The sequence below is a fragment of the Acipenser ruthenus genome, chromosome 4 (genome assembly GCF_902713425.1).
Source record: "Acipenser ruthenus chromosome 4, fAciRut3.2 maternal haplotype, whole genome shotgun sequence".
NCBI lineage: Eukaryota > Metazoa > Chordata > Actinopteri > Acipenseriformes > Acipenseridae > Acipenser > Acipenser ruthenus.
In genome coordinates, this window is record NC_081192.1 from 50,791,781 (window position 1) to 50,814,132 (window position 22,352).

Below are 22,352 nucleotides of genomic sequence, written 5' to 3' on the forward strand. Positions count from 1 at the left end.
GTTCTGTTGGACAGAAACAGGCTGATACAGTTGGGCAGCCTGGATTGTTTGGCTTGTTTATTTTCGGAAGTAAGTAAAAACGACTGCAATGGGGGTTTTCCACTATTAGATTTCGTGAAGATGTGGGTAACACATTGTCTGAGATAGCATCATTAATAGTGAAAATGACAGTTACCTGTAAACAGTCAGTGAGATCTTTGCAGTTCTTAGTGTAGAGATTAGTGTCGGAAAGTTTACTCCAGATAACTACTGCTCCTCCTTTGTCAGCAGGTTTTATTACAATGTCATCTCGGTTTTGTATGTTCCGCAGTGGGGGAGCCGCGGGACACATAACAACACACATCTGACTAAAATACAAAATAAAATAACACCCTCTCTATAATGCACATATAGTGAAGCAAAAGTGTAACTTTCCGTGAATTAACCATGCACAAAGCACCATGTAATGCTCTATATTTTTCACAAATAAAAAAGGTAACATTCCCACTCATGGATCATTTTAATTAGCAGTTTTTAAATGATAAATAGCCTGGCTAAACGGCGGTCAGGAGTTCAGTTTGAAGCGACAGACAAGCAAACCAAATGCGAGAAGGAGAACGGGACTTGCTGTTTTATTGTGGTCCATTGTGTTTAACATTTCATTCCATATGCAGTACATAAACTAGATTCTGAGGCTCTAATATCAAGAACTGCAATGTCTTTTCACTTTCACAGAATACTTTTCAGCTAGTTTGTCTCCCTCGTTAGAGTGCTTTCCCCAGATGTGCTGTATGTCTTTAATGCTTACTTACTAAGGCTCATCTACAATCTCTCTTCTTTTAACAAGGATATCAACTGCGCATTCTCCAAAACTCCAGATCCGGAGTCACAGCTACCTGAGGGCGGTGAGTGAAGTTTCAATCAATAGGAGTTTGGACAGACTGGACCCAGCAGGGCTGCTCACCTCTCCCAAATTCCGATCAAGAAATGAGAGCTACATGAGAGCCATGAGCACCATCAGTCAGGTGGGTCACCAGAATGTTAAGCATTAAGATGTAGAAGGCATTCTCTAACTACCTGTTATGCCAGGAGGCTGTGAAAAATAAACCAAAAAAGATGCTAATTAAGTTTACTTTTTTCAGCCATCGTTTCTCAGGCTTAATGACTGAAGTCCAGTTCACAAGACTAATTAGCTGAAAAGAAAGCTGCCATCTCCGGTTTGTGAAGAGGGCATGTGTGCTAAAGAGCAAAGGTGAAATTCTCACTAAAATAGTGCAAGTACTCATATGCTGTGACGAGGCTGCACTCCAATGGAACTGAGTAAGAGTGGATGAAATGCATGCGCGTTGGACGAAAAGCAGAAAAAGTGCTTAAGAGAAATACCCTAATGAAATGTCTTCACACACAATATAAATGTACCCAAATGCAAATAAATCTTACAATGGCTATTGTTTGGAGATATTCACAATTGTAAGTATTTCAGTGCATATTACTGCAAATTATACAGCTATGGGAGAAGGTTTTGCATCACCCTATAAAATTAACTCATTTTGCTTCATAAAGTCGAATGAAACCTGCTGAATAATGTTACATTAACATATTGAATTACATAATGTTTTGTAGTTTTTCATATACTGACAAAAATGGAAAAATGGGACATTTCAAAATCTACCATGAAATACTGTATTACTATTATGGCTTCTGGTAGACTTTTGCGATATCATTTTGTAGTTTATTTGATTACATGACATTAAATAAAAGATCTAAATTATATTAATGTAGTTTTTTTTTTATTATGTCTCAATCCTAAAATTATAGGTGATGCAAAACTTTTGGCCATATGTGTAGATACAGATACTTAAAAATTAAGGAAATTGTTAATTTGTGTTTCAAAAATAAATGTTTTGTTGGAATGTATCCTTCCACTGGTAGAGTATTCTGTGTAGCTGAATGTTAAACTTTGTAAGAGAGTTGCAGTATGTTGATCACCAGTACTTTTTTCGTGGCTAGACTTAACTTCAGGGGAAAAATGATATCAGTAACATAAGGCCTGGAGTTAAACCTTGGCCATTAGATTTCAAGAACCGAAAACAAATCTCAAGAGATCTAACTTCAAAGAAATACATAGCAGAGGTTGTGTTTTAGGAAATCTTGTGACAATTTCTTTTAAGAAGCGACGCTTGGTTTAACCCCGCACAACATGGTGTTAGAGCTTTTAATTTCTTATGCTTTCGTGTCTGCTGCTCTCTTCACCATCCCCAGGTGAGTGAGGTGGAGGTGAACGGCCAGTTCGAGTCAGTCTGCGAATCCGTGTTCAGTGAGATGGAGTCTCAGGCGGTGGATGCTTTGGATCTTCCAATGCCGGGCTGCTTTCGCATGCGAAGCCACAGCTACGTGAGGGCCATTGAGAAGGGCTGCTCTCAGGATGACGAGTGTGTGTCACTCCGGACCGCCTCCCCACCGCGCACAACCACCACAGTGAGGACCATTCAGAGCAGCACTGGTGAGTCCCTGAGAGCTTTCCTGCTTCTGTCCTTGGAGTCTCACTGAAACACAAGCAAAGGTGTCACTTCTGCGTTTATCAATGCACAACCTTTTAAAAGCTGACATAGTAAAAGCATAGCAAAGTGTAATAAAGTATAGTGAAAGCATGGTACAGCATCGCTAAGCATTGTAAAGACCAGTGAGATATGGTAAAGTATATCTATAAATATAAAGTATATCTAAAAATATGGCAAACCATGGTAAACTAAGCTTATTGCATAACAGAACCTGCACAAATACAGTGGTAAACTTTTATAAGGGATGTCCTTCTGTGTTCTCCAGTGTACGTCTGAAGGGGACATTTCCTCTTATTTATTGAAGGGATTGATCTGTGCAGTACATACCCAGTGCTAGTAAATGTGGCATTTTCTTTGTTGATACTTGTTGACACAATCAATCTTATGATTGCATTCGTTTACTTTATGGGTAAAATCTTTATTTAATTTTGGGAGGGGGGTTGTTGGTTCTTCACTTTCACAGTATTCTAATCCAACATGTCAAGTTACCCAGTTGCTTATGACTGAGGTTCATTTATTAGGCCTTGTTTTTTTTTTCTTTTAAATTGAATCTTCACTACTGATTATCTTATTGATTTGTATATCAGTAGCTTTTCATTGTGTCCTTGTTCCATGATTTTTCAGTTACTTTGTCTTTTATAGATTTTATTTTCACAGATACTGGTCTTTATTTCCAGTGGTTCAGAATAGTTTGTATGTCTGACACTGCAAGGTTGATCTAATGATGGTAAAGTTGTTCTCACTATTTGGTTCCAGTTAGCATCAAACAATTTAATCCAAACTACAGTATCCAAGCTTTTCTAATGCAAACATACATTCTCTGAAGAGGTTATTTGAATAGCGTGTAGTATCCCTTGTGGCATGGCAACTAGCCAGCGCAAGGAAAATGTGTGTTTGTGGCAGGGAGAGAGTTAAAATTTCCCTGCCAAACTAATTTGTTAATTGTTTGATTTAGTAATGATCCCCTGCACCTGGCTATCATTGTAAATTAGAGCCAAGTGCAGGGTATTTAAAGAAAGCAGCCAGTCTGTTTGGGGCTGTGTAGAGAGCCTGCTTGTTAGTGTGCGCAAGCGTACGAAGATGAAGGTACTGTGTGGAAGCCTTTTTTGTGATTTGTGTTCTTTGTTTAAAAGCTGTGTGTTTTGTTTTTGTTTGACTTTTGTTTTGGCAGGTAAACAGCTTAGCTGTCATGTTTTATAGTTTAGTTTGTTCCAGTGTGTTTTAGTTAGTGCTCATGAGAGCTAGGTGTTTATTTGTGTTTGTGTTTATTATGAAAGTGTGCAGCTGCGCTAAAACTGAAAGTTCCTGTATCCTGGGTCTATTTTTAAAGTAGAGTAGAAGCAGCTCGGTTAAACCCTCTAATGAAGCAATGGTTATATTTGGTTAATTAAGACAATTTCAACTGAGACTCTTGTATACTTGCTTTGCGTAGCAGTGTACAGTCAAGCCTGAAGTAATTACTTGTTTATCATACTTGACTGGTTCAGAAAAGAATACATCTCATTAATGGGATTTTGTGACTCAAAGGCTATGTTTTTCTTGTTGTGTTGTATACTGAGGATTCAGTGTCAGAAGTGGGTTTAAGCATATTTATGATGCTATGACTAGTTCATTGAAATATGGAATGAGAAATGCTCTTTTCTATGAGAAGTAGTATTATACCAGTACCGTAACAATGCCCTGTCTTGGATTCAAGGCCAGGACCCATGAGGCCAGGAGACACATGGCCAGGCCGAGACCAAGGCCAGGAGCCTTTTAGGTCGAGGCAGGGAGCCTTTAAGGTCAAGGTCAATGAAAATAATTTTAAAAGACAAGGCCACAATCAAACATGCAGTTTTATTTATTAATTGGGATAAGTTTTATATAATTGTAAAAAAAACTTCCAATAAGGCTTGTATCTTGTACAGAATATACTCTACTAGACATGGAGGCTGTGTGGTCCAGTGGTTAAAGAAAAGGGCTTGTAATCAGGAGGTCCCCGGTTCAAATCCCACCTCAGCCACTGACTCATTGTGTGACCCTGAGCAAGTCACTTAACCTCCTTGTGCTCAGTCTTTCGGGTGAGACGTAATTGTAAGTGACTCTGCAGCTGATGCATAGTTCACACATCCTAGTCTCTGTAAGTCGCCTTGGATAAAGGCGTCTGCTAAATAAACAAATAACAATAATGGTACTCAAAAAGACTAAAACCATTTCAGTTTGTGTTACTGGCAACAAAAAATATATATGATTTACAAAACAGTTTTTCAATTGTGTCCCCAGTGGTCAGTCCCTGAAAATGTGCCTTGAGTTTAGGAACTGATGTCATCCAAGTAATATTGCACAATGTGTCGTGTTAATGTAGGTGAAGCAGTCCCCACAGTCTGTCGTCTTTGCTCGTTATTATTATTATTATTATTTATAATAATAATACCTATAAAATAAGTTCAATTTTCAAACATATTGTAGCGAAATAGGTCAACGCAGGTAGGCGCATCACTCAGGGCAAGGCAATCCACACACAGGCGGAGGGCGGGCGCGAACCCGTGACCTCTCGCATTAAAGCATAGTGCCGATACCGCTGTACAAAAGAGCCGGCTCCCTTGCAAGGAGCGTATATCGGGCTCATGTCTTTGTGTGATTCTCGCCTACCAGCACTGCTGCTGCCTCCCCCCCGTGCACGCTACAATTATTTTGAACATATATATATATATATATATATATATATATATATATATATATATATTCATATTCAGTATATTACTTTTTGTGTAATAATCCTTTATTTAACTTTACTGTTAATCTGATCTATGCTTATGAATATTAAATGTCTCTGAGCACATCCCTTGTCATATCAGAATTACCACATGGGAATCGTTTTTCAAAATACCTTATCAATATTGCCATCCTTCCGAAGGTTAATGTGAGGATGTCTTTTCTTTTTTTTTTTTTTTTTCCCCATGTTTAGTTGTTTCATGATTATCATTTATATGAAGGGAGATTAAACAAAATACTTACTTATTAAATCCAAATCCAGATGTAGTCCCTTTGGTCTCAACAGTCTCCTCCTGCATTTTACACATGTTGCACTCCATTTGTTTGCTTCAATGGAGATTATTTTTAATACGCAAATTTAACAATTTTGGTTTCAGTGAACACTATCAAAAAATAAATAATAAAATTGACTGTGACACTTTGTACCACAGGCGTCCATGAGTCCAGTGTGGCATCTCCATAGCAGGAATATAAATATGTATACATTAATATAGTAGCATATATTTTTCTGCCACAAATTCAAGATGTAAGTTAATTGCTTATGCCCAGTGTCAATCGCTGTTTTTTCTAAATACCGTGCGCTGATTAGCTACAGAGAGCAAAGCTTGTGCGTGTTGCAGTAAACTGCCAAACAGTTTGAAACAAAACTGATAAATGAAATCTAATTCACCCCTCACAAATTAATTATGGAAAAACGATTTATTAACTAGTAAAATTAGCAATCGGTTAGCATTATGAGAAATTACATGTGACCAGTATAAAATACCCAAGTCCCTGGACCGAGGCCACACCCCCAAGGTCATGGTCAAGGACGAGACCTGAAAAAATGTCCTCGAGACAGGCTCAAAGACCCAAGACTGAGTAGAGTCCTGATCCCCAGAAACAGTTTTATTTCACCTGCTGTAGCTCATATCTTCATTTACTTCATAAATATCTATTTGGTGTTTTATTTAATTGGTTAATTCATTAGTTATTCATTTATTCATTATGTAAGTAATGCATTTATTCGTGGACATAGTTTAAGGATTAGGAAGACAATTATGATTTCCGTTTCTTTCCTGTTTATGTGTGTAACATTCTGTAATAGTCAGGATTAAATTAAACATTTCATATTGTACTGAGAATTACACAATTAATATTGCCTGATTTGATAAATACATTTGTGTAGCACTGCATTAGGTTAAATCAACAGGCCCAAGTAAAAAAGCGTTGCATTGCCTGAAATGCAATTCAGTTTTCTCTGCAAATGGAAAAGATAACAGATCAAGCAGATAAAAGTGCAGTACAAATAATATGGTGATAACATAATCCTATTCAGGTGTTTTGCTTTGGTTAATTGAATTCCTGTCTTTATAGTCCCACTGACTGGCATGTGCCTGTGTCTGCCATGAACTAGTGATTCACAAGAAATTGGAGCTGGATGATTATTCACAAGTAACCTCTGTGAATAATTTATCTCCTCACTGAAACAAAATGTTTGTAAGAATTACAATGTATATAAGTGTGTAAAACCAGATGCTGGACATTTGTCGTTAATGTTGTAATATTCAATATTTTTAAACACTTGTTTCTCTCAAAAAAATTATGAAAACGATATTTGAGTTGCCTACAGTACACACCATGTCTGTTTACTGTACATACAAAATTTAGTAGTGTGAAGTAGTAGTTAGGGCTCTGGACTCTTGAGCGGAGGGTCGTGGGTTCAATCCCAGGTGGGGGACACTGCTGCTGTGCCCTTGAGCAAGGTACTTTACCTAGATTGCTCCAGTAAAAACCCAACTGTAAATGGGTAATTGTGTATAAAAAACAATGTGATAACTTGTAACAATTGTAAGTCACCCTGGATAAGGGTGTCTGCTAAGAAATAAATAATAATAATAGTATTGTATGCATGGAATTTTTGGAATACTACAATATGTTTATTCGTCAATATGTCTCGCATAGTTGAATGCACTCTAACTACAGTGTTGTCTAACTGTTGACTGTTGACAGTACTGTGTGAATACACTGGCCCCCTAAAACTGTATCTTGACATATTACAGTTTTTAAGCTCTGGAGTCCCAAGAAACCAACTGTATTTTGGATATGAAAATGTTGCCATGTGTTTCGAATCGGGTCCTGGCAGGCCGATTTTATTGGAGTAGGTCATAATCGAAAAATCAACCAACTCACTGCTTATAATACCAGCACAATCTTTTCTTTCAGTTTATACAGCACCCTCTCATTATTAGCTGTCATTGACGTACAGTACATAATAAGTAATTAAACAGAAGTTGAAATCCCAGAGGACAAAAGACATTAGTTTTGAAGCTTCTCCTCTGTCAATCTTTGTGATTTTGTAAACAGCAGGGGAGTCGCTGCATTTGGTTCTTGTTCTTTGCAGTTGTACAGTTTCTGAAGAAGGTGGTACCCAAATAGAACGTGTCTGTCATGAAAGTTGCATATTAGACTTTACATTCCCAGGTAAATGCCTTTATTTTTGCGCTGTCATATCAACTGCCTTTAGCTAATGAAGTGACATGGTCAGGACCCCGAGAGCATTCACATTCACATCCCTGTACTGAGAGAAAGAACATGAAATCATTTTACCATTCTCAATATTTTATGATGGTCTTCTGTTGAAATGCATTTGTGCTCCCTAAGCCATCTCTCTGCGTATTATCTCACTGTTCCACTGAGTAAACCTTGGTAAAATGTATCTGATTGTTTTGAAAGGATTGTTTCTTCAGGGTATAATTATAATGAAGATTGTGACTTATCTACATGGGATTACTAGTATTTGCACTATCAACAAAAGCATAATACACTTTAACACATTACAAAAACATGACAGTAATAAGTACTTGTAACAGTTTACAATTGCTATGACAATATTATTACATTTACATAAGTAAAAACATAGTGTCAGTAAATGCAGTTAAGTGGAAGTGTGGGGGCTCAGCTTTTGCTGGGGTGTATATGGTGGGGCACTATTAGCGCACATAACTGCAAAATGATTATAATGGAAGATCTTTTTTATGATGGTGGTACCCACCTGTTTGCGAGCCAGGTCTTCAATTAAGTATTAAAGACCTGGGGGTAGATTCAATCTAAAGCTAAGGCAGATGTGCGTTCTGAGAAGCTACAAAAATTGTGCGGCTTTGAAGTTTGCAGTTTCTCTTACGCAGCATCAAATTAAACATGTGTTGAAATTTAAGGCACCGCACAATGGGGAAGAAACTGAAGTTACAATTTTTATGAATCAGACCAACTTTTACTAAAATAACAGAAGGGGCTGAAACTGCACAAATAAGTAATTATGTATTTGACTGCATATGTACCACACCTACGGGGGAAAGAACATGTGCGTATTTACGATTTATGGTTATGAACTTTGAATTGATGACAGACTGCACTGTCAGATTTCCATTGGCGTTAGACAGACAAGACTTAAATATCATGCCATAATAGGTTCCGGACTGCAGAGGGTATCGCACCATTAATTTCAATAGGGATTTGGTCAGGACAGAATGCCGGTATGCCTGGGGCAGGATGACAGGTTTTAGCATGTAATTGGTTACTGTCTCTTTTAAATAATTAAAATACAATTAAACTTACCAAAAAGTATTTGGTCATTTACACTTGTATAGTCTATAGTTGTTTGGTGTACTTTGGTATGACACAGTGCCCATTTTATATTAATTTATATGTTGTGTTATTTTTTTTTAAAAATATGAATCTTCAAGTTTGCTGTGTAAGAGGAACTTCGAAGCTGTCATTAAAAAAGGACCTGTGTTACCTAATGCAAGCTCTAAAATGAATGTGTTTTTATCTTTTTTCAAAATGACACACCTATTTCCGGTTTAATACCAAGCAATTGTAACATATATATGGCAATAAATCATACATACCAGGCTCATCCAGTTCCTTCGAAATGGACTCCCATATATTGTCTTTCAAATCTGTATCTTTATAATTGTGATGACCTTTGTCATAAAGCTCTGGGTATTTTTTCAACGGCAAGTATTACGTCATTCTGGATACTGCTTCACCTTGCTGGACCACGTGCATTGAAGCTGTTCTCTGATTGGTTAATTCCCTAGTTGTCGCATGACAAATCTCAAAAAATAGGATTCAATCCTATTTATTTCGCATCGCCCTGGTGTCATTCCCACGTCGTCTGTCTATCGTCTGTGTTGTGAAAAATACTTATCAAAAGTATTGGTTCCATTCATTCTGTTGCACCGCAGCACAGTTTCGCTTGTCGCATCACCTCTAGTGGGTAGCAGCCTTAAGGCGGTGCACAAAATTTAGATTTCCTCTCTCCCCTGGTGGGAACAAGATGCTGCATGGGAATGTTCTGAAATCAAAAACAAAATACAAGCTATATACTTCTCTGACTAAAATACAAGCTATATACTTCTCTGACTAAAATACAAGCTATATACTTCTCTGACTAAAATACAAGCTATATACTTTTCCAACTAAAATACATTTGGAATATATTTTTGTAACAGACAGCTGGGCACTATCCTTCCTTGCCCTTTTTCAAATCTGATTTATTGTCAGTTTTAATCTGTCTGCTCCTTCGTAGACTTAGGCCCTGTCCACACTATGCCTTTAAAACGTATTCGTTGCATTTAAGCTGGCTTAAAAGTGCTAAATACGGTTTGCATCCACACTACGCAGCATTTAATACCGTACTCGAGAACCAGACTCGAGACCACCTCAGGAGGTAGTCTCGAGTCCGGTTCTAAATTAGATCGCATCAGGTAGTGCAGTTTATCAGAAGTGTGGACGCTGTAATACCAAACTACATTTTTTTGTGTATCCTCCAATATCCCAAAATGCTTTGTGGTATGTTTGGCGAAATAGAGCAGGCGCCTGAAGGACTTGCTATCAGTGTACACTCTGCACAAGGTATTCATTTTTATGCTTCAAAAAATCTGTCAGCACATCTATGTTAAACTAGTGGGGAAAATAACAAAAACACAACGTTAAATTAGGCGACTGCAAAAATGAAATGAGAGTTAAAAGTAGGATCGGGATGAACAAATGACGTAATTTGTCAGCTCTGTTTGAAATTAAATTAAGAGGACCAGAATTAGGCTCAGGCAAGATATGAAGGTAAAAACAAAGACTGTTTTGTAATTAACAGCTTTTTCTGAGTTTAATTATAAAGCAGAACCAGATCAATTTGTTTAAAGGGACTTCACCTGATTAAAAATAAAACCTGAAAACTTCAAGCCCTACGTGTGTGTGTTCGGATTTACTTTTTCCACAATACTTGTTATATTTTTAGCAATATGGACCTCTGTTAATATGGGGCATAACACATTTTAAAATAAAATACAGTGCATGGTGGGATACTATCGTATTCATTTCCACTGTTCATTGCGCTGCTGGGAATTGTAACTGAACTATTCTAATGGTGTGTGGATGCATTAAGCCTGACTAAACATGAAACGGTACTTCAGTGTGGACGCTTTGAGCTGGATTAATTAGAACGGTTACGAGTACGGTTCTCGAGATCGGTTATGTAGTGTGGACAGGGCCTTAATGATGCTCATTAGTAGAGTTTCATGGTGCTGCTGGGAAAACAACCATTCATTTATTTCTGTGAAGCCTTGATGATAATTAGCTTTAAAAATAAAACTGCTTTAAATTCACTCCTCTGGAGAAGGTGAACTTTAATTAAAACAATCATGGTAAGAAATAAATCCAGAAAATCAAATTTTCTACATGGTGTTTAGTTACAATTATAATCCTTTAAATTGTTCAGAAGAGATTTGGAGATTCAGTTCATTACCGGTATTTCCCCACTAAGGGTTTTTTTTTTTTTTGTGTTTGTTTGTTTTTTAGTAGTACAGTAGCCTTAATGAGGCCAAACAAAATATTTTTTAACAGTTCAATGCATAGGCAGGACTTTGGGGTGAATTTATAATAAATACAATTTAAAAATTAATTGTTTTTTTTGGTGATCTCTACATGTTTCTGTTGCTTTTTTTTCCAATTTCTTTGGGAGACTTTGTTTCTTCCACATTACAGCGACATCACTTTCAAAAGTGATACTAATACATTTTATAAAATAATAATTGAAAATATGTATACCTTTCAGCCATTTTTTGTATACAATGCTATCTATTAGGCATACATGTAGATTAGTATAATGAATATTACAGTTATATTGATTACAATTATATTGCAACTTTGCCTTTGTAAAAAGTTTGAAGGAAAATGGGTATGTTTTTCTTTGAAGAAAGAAGATACAGTATAATGTTTATATCCAGGGGCATCAGTTGCTATGGGCCAGAGGGCGGTAGTCATCCCTGTCCCCCCCAGACTTTTCATATGTCTATATGCTCCATATGTCTTCCCCCCCCCCCCCCCTCCCCACATTGCAGGGTATAATATATTAAAGAAATAGGGACACGCTGGAAAAAGCATGTTCAGCAATGTTCTGTATTCACAGGGTGCTAAAGGCTCAAATAAATGTTCAAAATTAAATAATCAAACGCCAAGCACTCACCAAATGTCAAGCTTGTATCTTTATTAACATTTTTATTTATTTTTTTATAGAAACTGTAGAACAAGAGAATTCATGTTCATCCTGATGTGTTGTGGCAACTGGCCTTCGTCAGTGCAGTACAAACATTTCAAATATTTCAGAAAACACACACACCGGATAGACATTTAAGTGCCTTAGACACTATCCAATTAACTTTCAATTATACAATAACATCCATCAATTAATTATAACAAGCAATTTCAGTATCTTAAGAGGTTACTCTCATGGGTAAAGAAATTACAAAAACAGTATGAACAACAGTTCCTCATTCATACCACCACGTGATTCAGTTTGTAAAGTGTGTATCCAGAAGGCTTCCCTTTGCAATAAAAGTTTATTTTGATCTCCACCCCGACGTGGGGTATTAACAAGCCCAATCCCCATAAATCTAAGAGTGCAAACACTATGTTGTTGTTCATTAAAAGGTCTAGGATTCATTGTGCATACTTTTTCTGGATAATTGTGATGGATTTACTATAAAGGAGAACCTTGAAAGCCTATCAATACGTGTTGAACGTTTAAAGAAAAAAGATAAGACTAATGCTACATGGATCTACCTTGTCACAATACTGAAGCAACAAAATAATTCCTAGAGGACTATTCAAAAGGAACCTACCATTGGCAGACAGAATGATATGTTCTGCAAAAAATGATGTGAAATTATGAACAAACATTCTCTGGATTTGATTCTATTGATTGTTGAACAAGTTAACAATGATTTAATTAGCACTAGAGAGGAAATCACCAACCTACAACGTGAAAGGTCTACCAGGTTTGATTCAAGTCAACTCCAAGAGATGGGAGATAAATGTAATGCTTTGCTTACTACATATACATCGGAGATACAGCAAGGCAAAATTAAGAAATATTAACGTGAGACAATGAATTATAAAGATGACCGTATTTATTTCTGGATTTACAAACCAACAGGACGTGGTTTTCAGCGTCACAGAAATTATAATTCTTCATCTAGTGATTGCACTTACTTGAGTGATTCAAACATGGAGAACCCCCCAAGAGTGGTTTGTTTTTTGGGAAGAGGCACTCCTATAAACTAGTCACTTCTAACCAGGACTCGCACAGATGTGGAAAGAAAAGGTCAGAAAGAAGAGGAAAGGGTTGACAAACAAGATGGGAAGAAACCACCAAAAAGGATGACTTAACTTCTGTGATTAACATTTCAGGTAAAGAACTAACGGAAAGCCAATTGACTGTTATCCAGGGGGGTTATCTTTTGTTCCATGTAAACCTGCTAATTCATTTACTACAAGAATTGAACTGTTTAAATTATTTAGCGCAACAAAATTGAAGTTGTATTTTACACAAGCCCCACAATTAAGAAATTGTAATACTGAACAAGTCTTTACTGAGATACAAGAAAGAAAGATATTTAAACCTAAGAGCATGTTTATGCCTGACACTTTAAATCATTCTGTTCAGACTATTTGCAGATTGGTTGAACATGAGACACTTACTTTTTTCTGCCTAAAGAAAAGGTACCATAGATCTGAAAAAGAGATTTAGGATCATGTGGCTGTGCTGTGAGTTTTCAGATTTCAATTTATTTTGACCCTATTTTGATTTTAGATTCTTGTATTTATTTAAATTCCGGTTTTCGTTGGAAAAAGAAAACAAAAACATAAGTATAATTTATTGTAAGAATAAAAATGGCGTTGACTAAACGCAGCACGCAGTCTCGTTGTAAACAGGCCCAATTACTGCCTAGTTTTCCTCATTCATGATGCTATTTTAAACAGAGAATGTTCAACACAACTTTGCTCCCCTACAGAATTACAAGCGCACTGGTATTCCATTATATCCCTCAAATAGCTTGAAGACTGCTGAAGATTCAAGCTTCATTTGAACTCCCAGTTCTCCCTTTTGCCACAAGATGGCATGTATAGTCTTGACCTACTGCAGAGTGTAAATATTTGTAACATCAGTGCTGCAGAAACATGCAGGACTTACACTATCAAATAAAGTTGTATTTGTTTAAATAAAAAGGACAATTTTAGAAGCTGCTTAAATATTGAGATCTGGATTTAAAATTGATTCTATGCAGAATTGCTTACTTGTGAAGACAGACAATACTTAACACCCACAAGTGTGTTCCCTACATCACTTTGGATGACTGTGTACCAAATGCCAGATGTCAGAATCTCTTAACACCTCACAGAACCCTCGTAAAAGGTGAAAGCCATGCAGTGCTGATCAGTCGTACAGCCGGTGTAAGAATCTTAATCGTTAAATCCAATATATATATATATATATATATATATATACAGTGCCTTGCGAAAGTATTCGGCCCCCTTGAACTTTGCGACCTTTTGCCACATTTCAGGCTTCAAACAAAGATATGAAACTGTAATTTTTTGTGAAGAATCAACAACAAGTGGGACACAATCATGAAGTGGAACGAAATTTATTGGATATTTCAAACTTTTTTAACAAATAAAAAACTGAAAAATTGGGCGTGCAAAATTATTCAGCCCCCTTAAGTTAATACTTTGTAGCGCCACCTTTTGCTGCGATTACAGCTGTAAGTCGCTTGGGGTATGTCTCTATCAGTTTTGCACATCGAGAGACTGAAATTTTTGCCCATTCCTCCTTGCAAAACAGCTCGAGCTCAGTGAGGTTGGATGGAGAGCATTTGTGAACAGCAGTTTTCAGTTCTTTCCACAGATTCTCGATTGGATTCAGGTCTGGACTTTGACTTGGCCATTCTAACACCTGGATATGTTTATTTGTGAACCATTCCATTGTAGATTTTGCTTTATGTTTTGGATCATTGTCTTGTTGGAAGACAAATCTCCGTCCCAGTCTCGGGTCTTTTGCAGACTCCATCAGGTTTTCTTCCAGAATGGTCCTGTATTTGGCTCCATCCATCTTCCCATCAATTTTAACCATCTTCCCTGTCCCTGCTGAAGAAAAGCAGGCCCAAACCATGATGCTGCCACCACCATGTTTGACAGTGGGGATGGTGTGTTCAGGGTGATGAGCTGTGTTGCTTTTACGCCAAACATAACGTTTTGCATTGTTGCCAAAAAGTTTGATTTTGGTTTCATCTGACCAGAGCACCTTCTTCCACATGTTTGGTGTGTCTCCCAAGTGGCTTGTGGCAAACTGTAAACGACACTTTTTATGGATATCTTTAAGAAATGGCTTTCTTCTTGCCACTCTTCCATAAAGGCCAGATTTGTGCAGTATACGACTGATTGTTGTCCTATGGACAGAGTCTCCCACCTCAGCTGTAGATCTCTGCAGTTCATCCAGAGTGATCATGGGCCTCTTGGCTGCATCTCTGATCAGTCTTCTCCTTGTATGAGCTGAAAGTTTAGAGGGACGGCCAGGTCTTGGTAGATTTGCAGTGGTCTGATACTCCTTCCATTTCAATATTATCGCTTGCACAGTGCTCCTTGGGATGTTTAAAGCTTGGGAAATCTTTTTGTATCCAAATCCGGCTTTAAACTTCTCCACAACAGTATCTCGGACCTGCCTGGTGTGTTCCTTGTTCTTCATGATGCTCTCTGCGCTTTAAACGGACCTCTGAGACTATCACAGTGCAGGTGCATTTATACGGAGACTTGATTACACACAGGTGGATTCTATTTATCATCATTAGTCATTTAGGTCAACATTGGATCATTCAGAGATCCTCACTGAACTTCTGGAGAGAGTTTGCTGCACTGAAAGTAAAGGGGCTGAATAATTTTGCACGCCCAATTTTTCAGTTTTTTATTTGTTAAAGTTTGAAATATCCAATAAATTTCGTTCCACTTCATGATTGTGTCCCACTTGTTGTTGATTCTTCACAAAAAATTACAGTTTCATATCTTTATGTTTGAAGCCTGAAATGTGGCAAAAGGTCGCAAAGTTCAAGGGGGCCGAATACTTTCGCAAGGCACTGTATATATATATACATATATATATATATATGGGATTGTCTGTCAATTGGTACATTTATTAATCTGTATGTCAAACTTACATGTTTGCATATATCTGTAAAACCGCTTATTAAATTGTGGTGAAACTTGCTATTACATTATTTTGCATTTATTTATTTATTTATTTCTATATACCTGCCCAGGGACCCCCAATGAAAATTAGCTCAGAGCTAAATCTGGGTGTACGCTTATGACATGTAGTTGTCCCTGTCAAAAACATGAATAAAAAATAAATAAAAATATTATTAAATATTAAGTTTCAGATTGTGAGGATATATACCGGTGTCCCCTTGTCTGTACATCCATCCGTCTGTATGTCACAATCAGTCTTATGGGACCTCTTTGGTGTTGTTGTTTACCCAAACTGACCTGTGTCATGTTACCACAGGATTTAGAACGCCAATGAATATTAATGGCAGAAATATTCCACTTGTCATATAATACAGTACAAATATGTATTTAATGTAAACAACAGTGCTTTCAACACAGCTCTGATTTATTTTGCGCAAAAATAATACATTTCTGGTCAATACTGTATTTGACATCAAACGGGAGCTAAAGTTTAAAACTTTTTTGACATCTGTTAATTCAGATCAAGTTCTGTTGTGCTTTGCTTCATTGTGATGCTCTCTGTGTTGCTCTGTTAACAGCTTGTCTAAATCCAAGCAGCACATTAATGTGTTTTCTGTAGGGTCACCCTGATTTGGTTTTGTGCAGAGCAGCGGCTGTGATAGTGAAACTGAATCTGTACCAAAAGCAGAAATCTATATTTTAGTGAAAACTGAATCTTGGTTTAGATGTCGGCTTCATTTGTCTCAGACTCTGGTACTGTAGTAACTTAGTTTTTCCTTGTAAAGTGAAATAGAGTATTGAAATTTGGGTCCATACGTTCATATCTGACTAAACTGACTTAAGTTATCCTTAGGCATGTGTAATCGGGACTAGTATAACCCTCAATTGTGCTTGGTCTAAATGCCTACATCTCAGAATCGCCTACATTTTGTTGGTTCTGTAGGTGTTTGTGCAGGGGCGCTGAAACTAAGGGTGCTCGGGATGCGGCAGCACCCCCTGGATTGAAGTGCTGTACACCTGCTTCCACCATATCCAGGGGTTACAGTTTTGTTCAATGACTTTCAGCACCCCCACTATAAAAATGGTTCCCACGCCACTGTGTTTGTATGTCATTTGGGTTTCTGTGTGTGTAGGGAGAAATGGCTGCAAACTTAGTTATACAGGAGTTGATTTTGGGGTTCTGAGGAAATATTTAATTTTAGATCATTTTTATAAACTCCTTGATTGGCAGGGATATAGTGGAGGTGTTTGCTTGTACGCATCTATGCCACATGGGTGTGATGAAACTTGGTATAACACTAGGGCTCGATTTTCCACTGTGGGCAAATTGCCCATGTAATTATTTTACTATGGAGGGCTAATAACTAAGCTACAGAGTTATTTTTTTTCTGCTCACTCGGATTACAGATGAAATCTGATCAGTAGCACCTTCTCGGGAGGAGTGAAATGGAGCATACCATTAAGGTGGTTCTGTCACGAGCTGCTCTGAGTGGCTTAAGCCCCTTTCACAGTGGCACTCCTACCTGGCTAACCAGCTCACAATCCTGCATAATGTGAAACCATGTACCTGGGTCAGACCCGGGTTAACCCGAGTCCCAGCGACCCACCTCAGGATGTGGGTTGACACACTTTGACCCGGGTTGAGCGAGACAAAATGAAGGTTTCACTTCCGCAAAGAACATTTCTGTTTATTCTGTTTGCCCTATTTTTGTTGATTGAGACACACCATGAACCAGATTGCAGCAGGGATGAAGTAACGTTTGCTCTAATCAACATTTGGGCCAACGGTTCAATCCAGATTGAATAATGTTTTTCGGACCTAAATTTAAAAGTTTGAAACAAGACTTAAACCTTTATTCATTGACTGGCGAGCCTCTTGAGGTGGTGATTGTCCCAGCAGCAGCAGCCCGTTACTTATTTCTGTGTCCAGGTCATGCCCCCGGTCCACCAGCCAATTGTTGCAACTTTGTACCACTCGCACGACATGCCGAGTCCCTGATTGGTGGCGATTCTCCCGTCACGTCCCCGAACCCCTGCTACATTGAACTGTTTACCCTGGGTCACATAACCTTCCCCCCCCAGAAGGTTACAACGCTGCATCGCCCTGCACAACGCCGCTATTACAGCCACTGCCAGCCAGGGGAGCCCAACAGGATAGCCAGGTGAGGAGGGGGGACTTCTGCTACATCCCGGTCCGAATAAAGGGGGTTCCATGCACAGCCTTAGTCGAAACGGGATCAAGCGGTGACACTGGTGTGACCCGATGTGATCCAGAGGCGGGTCCAGCTCGAGAAAACGACGGTGCAGCTCCGCACACTCATCGGGGAGCTGTTGCCCATGCAGGGAAGAGGGACCATGGTGATCCAGGTGGGCGGCCAGATGGTGAACCATACCGTGTGGGTAGCTGCAGTACAGGACCCCTGCATCCTCGTCCTGGACTTTTTGAGAAGCACCAGCAGCCAGCTGGATCTCTGGTCAGGGACCCTACACTTACAGGAGGGCCCGGCCATCGCTGACGACTGTAACTGAGTCAAGCTCCTGTGGGGGACTGGCTTGGGTCACCAATACAACCCTGAGGACGGACCCGCAGGGGCCAGCAGGCTCTGCCAAACAACCACCGGTACCAATTCACAGATTCTGAGACAGCACTGCCCAGGCCCCACCCAAGGCCGAAGACAGCCAAGACCGGGACCCAGCCAGTCCAGCCAACACGCCAGAACCAGAAATCACCACCCCCTTCCACCAGGGTTTCATCAGCCCAGCCCAGGCCGAGCAGACCACCACCAGCCAGCCCAGTCGACGCCAACCCCAGAGAGGACGCTACACCCTAGAGAGGCAGTAGCCCTGGCAGTTACGCATGATGCTGTTCGGGCTTTACAATGCCCCAGCGACCATCGAACGAAAGATTCTGGTCGGCGTCCCCTTCCAAGAATGTCTCGTCTTCCCTAGACGACCTGCTGGCACACAGAGTATCCCTACAGGCTGCCCTCAACATCTGGCAGAGACGCCTGGCAGAGCTACGGTGAGTGACCGCGGCTGGAAAAGTGCTGCTTTATGAGGAGGGCTACACCTGAAGAGAGAAGGTGACTACTGTTCAGGAGTGGCCCATCCCCATCGACCAATGGCAACTCCAAGGATTCCTGGGCCTGGCATATTACTATCACCGCTTTATCTGAGTGCAGGCAGTGTGTAACAGTTAAGTGGATGCCAGTTAAATACCCGTAGCCATCTAAAGCGTTCTGTTTAATAAACTTCTAATCGGTAGTTTGTAGTAAAGCGATGACCAATTCACTAAATGGTGGACTGTGTGGCTGTAGGACTATATCACAGGTATGCAGACAAAGTGTGAAAAACTGCATGCCCTAATTATAACCTACACCCACACCACGTAAAATAGCATCTCAAAACAAAATGGTAATGCTTACCATTTATCAAAACCAAACAAGCTGTTTTAAAGGTACATGTAGCTGTCACTAGTCAGTATAGATGTCCTCACAACCGTGTGAACATTCTATGTATTGTATTTGTTGATTGATTATGTATACTTATTAGAACTGAATGCCAGCGGCACATGGAAGGTACAGTGCCATGAAAAAGTATTTGCCTCCTGTCTGATTTTCTGCATTTTTGCATATTTTTGACACAGAATGTTACCAGATCTTCAACCAAAACCTAATATTAGATAAAAGGGACCCTGAGTGAACAAATAACACAAAAATTTGATACATATTTCATTTATTTATTAAACAAAGTTTTGCAACACCCAATGCCCCCGTGTGAAAAAGTAATCATCCCCTTAGACTCAATAACTGGTTACGCCACCTTTAGCAGCAATAACTGCAACCAAACGCTTCCTGTAGTTATTGATTAGTCTCTCACAGCGCCGTGGAGGAATTTTGGCCCACTCCTCCATGCAGAACTGCTTCAACTCAGTGACATTTGTGGGTTTTCGAGCATGAACTGCTCGTTTCAGGTCCTGCCACAACATCTCAATGGGGTTTAGGTCTGAACTTTGACCAGGCCATTCCAAAACTTTAAATTTCTTGTTCTTCAACCATTCTGATGTAGACTTACTTGTGTGTTTCGGATCATTGTCTTGCAGCATGACCCAGCTGCACTTCAGCTTCAGCTCACGGACAGATGGCCTGACATTCTCCTGTCGAATTCTCTGATACAGAGCAGAATTCATGGTTCCTTCAATGATGGCAAGGTGTCCAGGTCCTGATGCAGCAAAGCATCCCCAAATCATGACACTACCACCACCATGCTTAACCGTTGGTATGAGGTTCTTACTGTTGAATGCAGTGTTTGGTTTTTGCCAGACATAACGGGGCCCATGTCGGCCAAAAAGTTCCACTTTTGACTCGTCTGTCCATAGAACATTGTTCCAGAACTCTTGAGGATCATCCAGGTGCTTTTTGGCAAACTAGAGACGAGCATTCATGTTCTTTTTAGTGAGCAATGGTTTCTGCCTTGCTACTCTGCCATGAATCCCATTTTTAGCCCAGTGTCTTTCTGATGGTGGAGTCATGAACACTGACCTTAGCCGAGGCGAAGGTGGAGCCCCAGAGCCTTAGAAATGGCTTTGTAACCCTTTTCCAGACTGAAAGGCATCAACTTTTTTCTGGAGGTCTTCAGGAATTTCTTTTGTTCGTGGCATGATGTGCCTGTAGAACCTGTCTGCTGACAACTTAACTCTGATGGTAAGGGCCAAAGTTAGTCAGATTTATATTGGGCAGGGCTGGCCCAAATCAGGCATGGTTGTTAACCAAAGTACTCAAACAGCTGACCCTAATTATCCCTTTAATTGGGCTGAGTTAAAAAAAATCTGACCAAATACAATGTGAAAAATGTGCAAAAATGCAGAAAATCAGACGGGGGGCAAATACTTTTTCACGGCACTGTATATACTATACTGCAACCCTATTAAACCTTATAAAACTCTTAAAAACTCCTATTACTCCACAAAGAATGGTGTTAGTGAATGACTTTCATAAGGTGGACGCCACAGTCTTCAGGCCACTTTTTTGAGTGCTGTAGCTACCTGAATTTATTTTTGACCTAGGTAGCTAGCTACAAAATCAATATATAGATAAATAACTAAATAAATACCAGTAAATAAATAAATAATGTCTCAAAAAAAGTGAGCTCATTTGAAAACAGCACCCTCTTTTGTTGTAATCCTTTTTTTTTTATTCCCTCTCCCCTACATAGGGAAGGAAGTTCCAGTAAATGTCTTGGAGTCTGTGCTCGCTCCGGGTCAAGGACTGCTGTAGCAAATCAGTCTTTCAAGGCAGTGAGGTTTGATGGGAGCTGTCCCACTTGGCAGCAGTAGAGAGTCATTGAAGGGGAGAATAGAGATGGATTAGAGGGAGCAGCAGTATTTTGACATCCTGTAATGAGACCAAATGTACGTCTTATGACTGAGCGAGCAGTGGCAAACACAGTGACCACTAACAGCAGCAGCAACAGCCATAGCAGTACAAGCCAAAACTCTGATTTTTTTTTTTTTTTTTTTCCTCCAGTAAATCATAGGGTATGTGTGACAGCTGGATACGATTTTGTAAGTAATGTTCATTCTCTTTACATCTCCTTGTTCTGTAAGCTAGTGCTTTGTCTGCAGGGTTTTTTTTTTTTTGTGTGATTTTATTGATCTTGCCTGGGAAGTGGCCTCCAGACCATGCCTGCTATTCTGCTTACTCATGCCTGATGTAATTAGGGTGCTTTGAATGGAAAGGGAATGGCAAAGAGTCGTAGCACAGTCCGCTGTCATATGTTTAAAATGTACTGATAGGTATCTAGCACTTTATTATAAACAGAGCATTCCAATTATTTTTTATAATGGGGTGTTTGTTTCTTTTTGTGAAGACTACAATAGAATGCTATACATTTTGTATACTGTTAGCACTATTCATTTCCCTGAGCGAAGGTAAAGAAGCTTCTATCTTGCTTTATACTTTGATGTAAAATGACACAGTGCCCTTACAGTATATCTACACTGCGTCTTCCCACTTGAAAGTGGAGGGTAACATCAGCCTACTGCTGTGCATTAAATGAACTGCAAGCAGTTTCGTATCTGGTTTAAGCCTATAAATGTTACTCACACTTTCGACATTGCTAGATTTCAAAGTTTCCTTTCTGTGTGTTTCAATAATTACTATAATTTCTTCTCCAGTCGAAAAATTGTAATTCTCTCAGTAGCAGATAGAAACTGGTAAATCCTTTCTACAGTATAATTGCAACAGCTGTCGTTTGACTAGCTCATTCCATGTGTGTGTGTTTATTTTTTACTATCACTAGATGAGCCGTTCTGAACTTCCTACAACCCGGCGTCTATTTTAATCGCTGATTTTTGATGAGTTGAAGCAGGTGTCAAACCCACAGCTCGAAATGTATGGTAACATAATTCCTTATTTCTGTGACTTTTATAAATGTATTTTATTTGACCGTTTTGTTTGCTGAATTCATTTTTTTTAACCCTTAAATTAAATATAT

The 22,352-nt window shown here is 39.0% G+C and overlaps 1 protein-coding gene across 2 annotated transcripts in view; it reads left to right on the plus strand.

The window, feature by feature from the left end:
* Nucleotides 1-22,352, plus strand: part of LOC117399689 (disks large-associated protein 1-like) — a 306,080-nt gene that overhangs the window by 219,642 nt on the left and 64,086 nt on the right. For both annotated transcript variants that reach the window (XM_059022523.1, XM_033999025.3), the window contains exons 6-7: nucleotides 827-1,004; nucleotides 2,242-2,482. In XM_059022523.1, coding sequence (XP_058878506.1) covers nucleotides 827-1,004; nucleotides 2,242-2,482 — 419 coding nt within the window. The remainder of the gene's footprint in view (nucleotides 1-826; nucleotides 1,005-2,241; nucleotides 2,483-22,352) is intronic.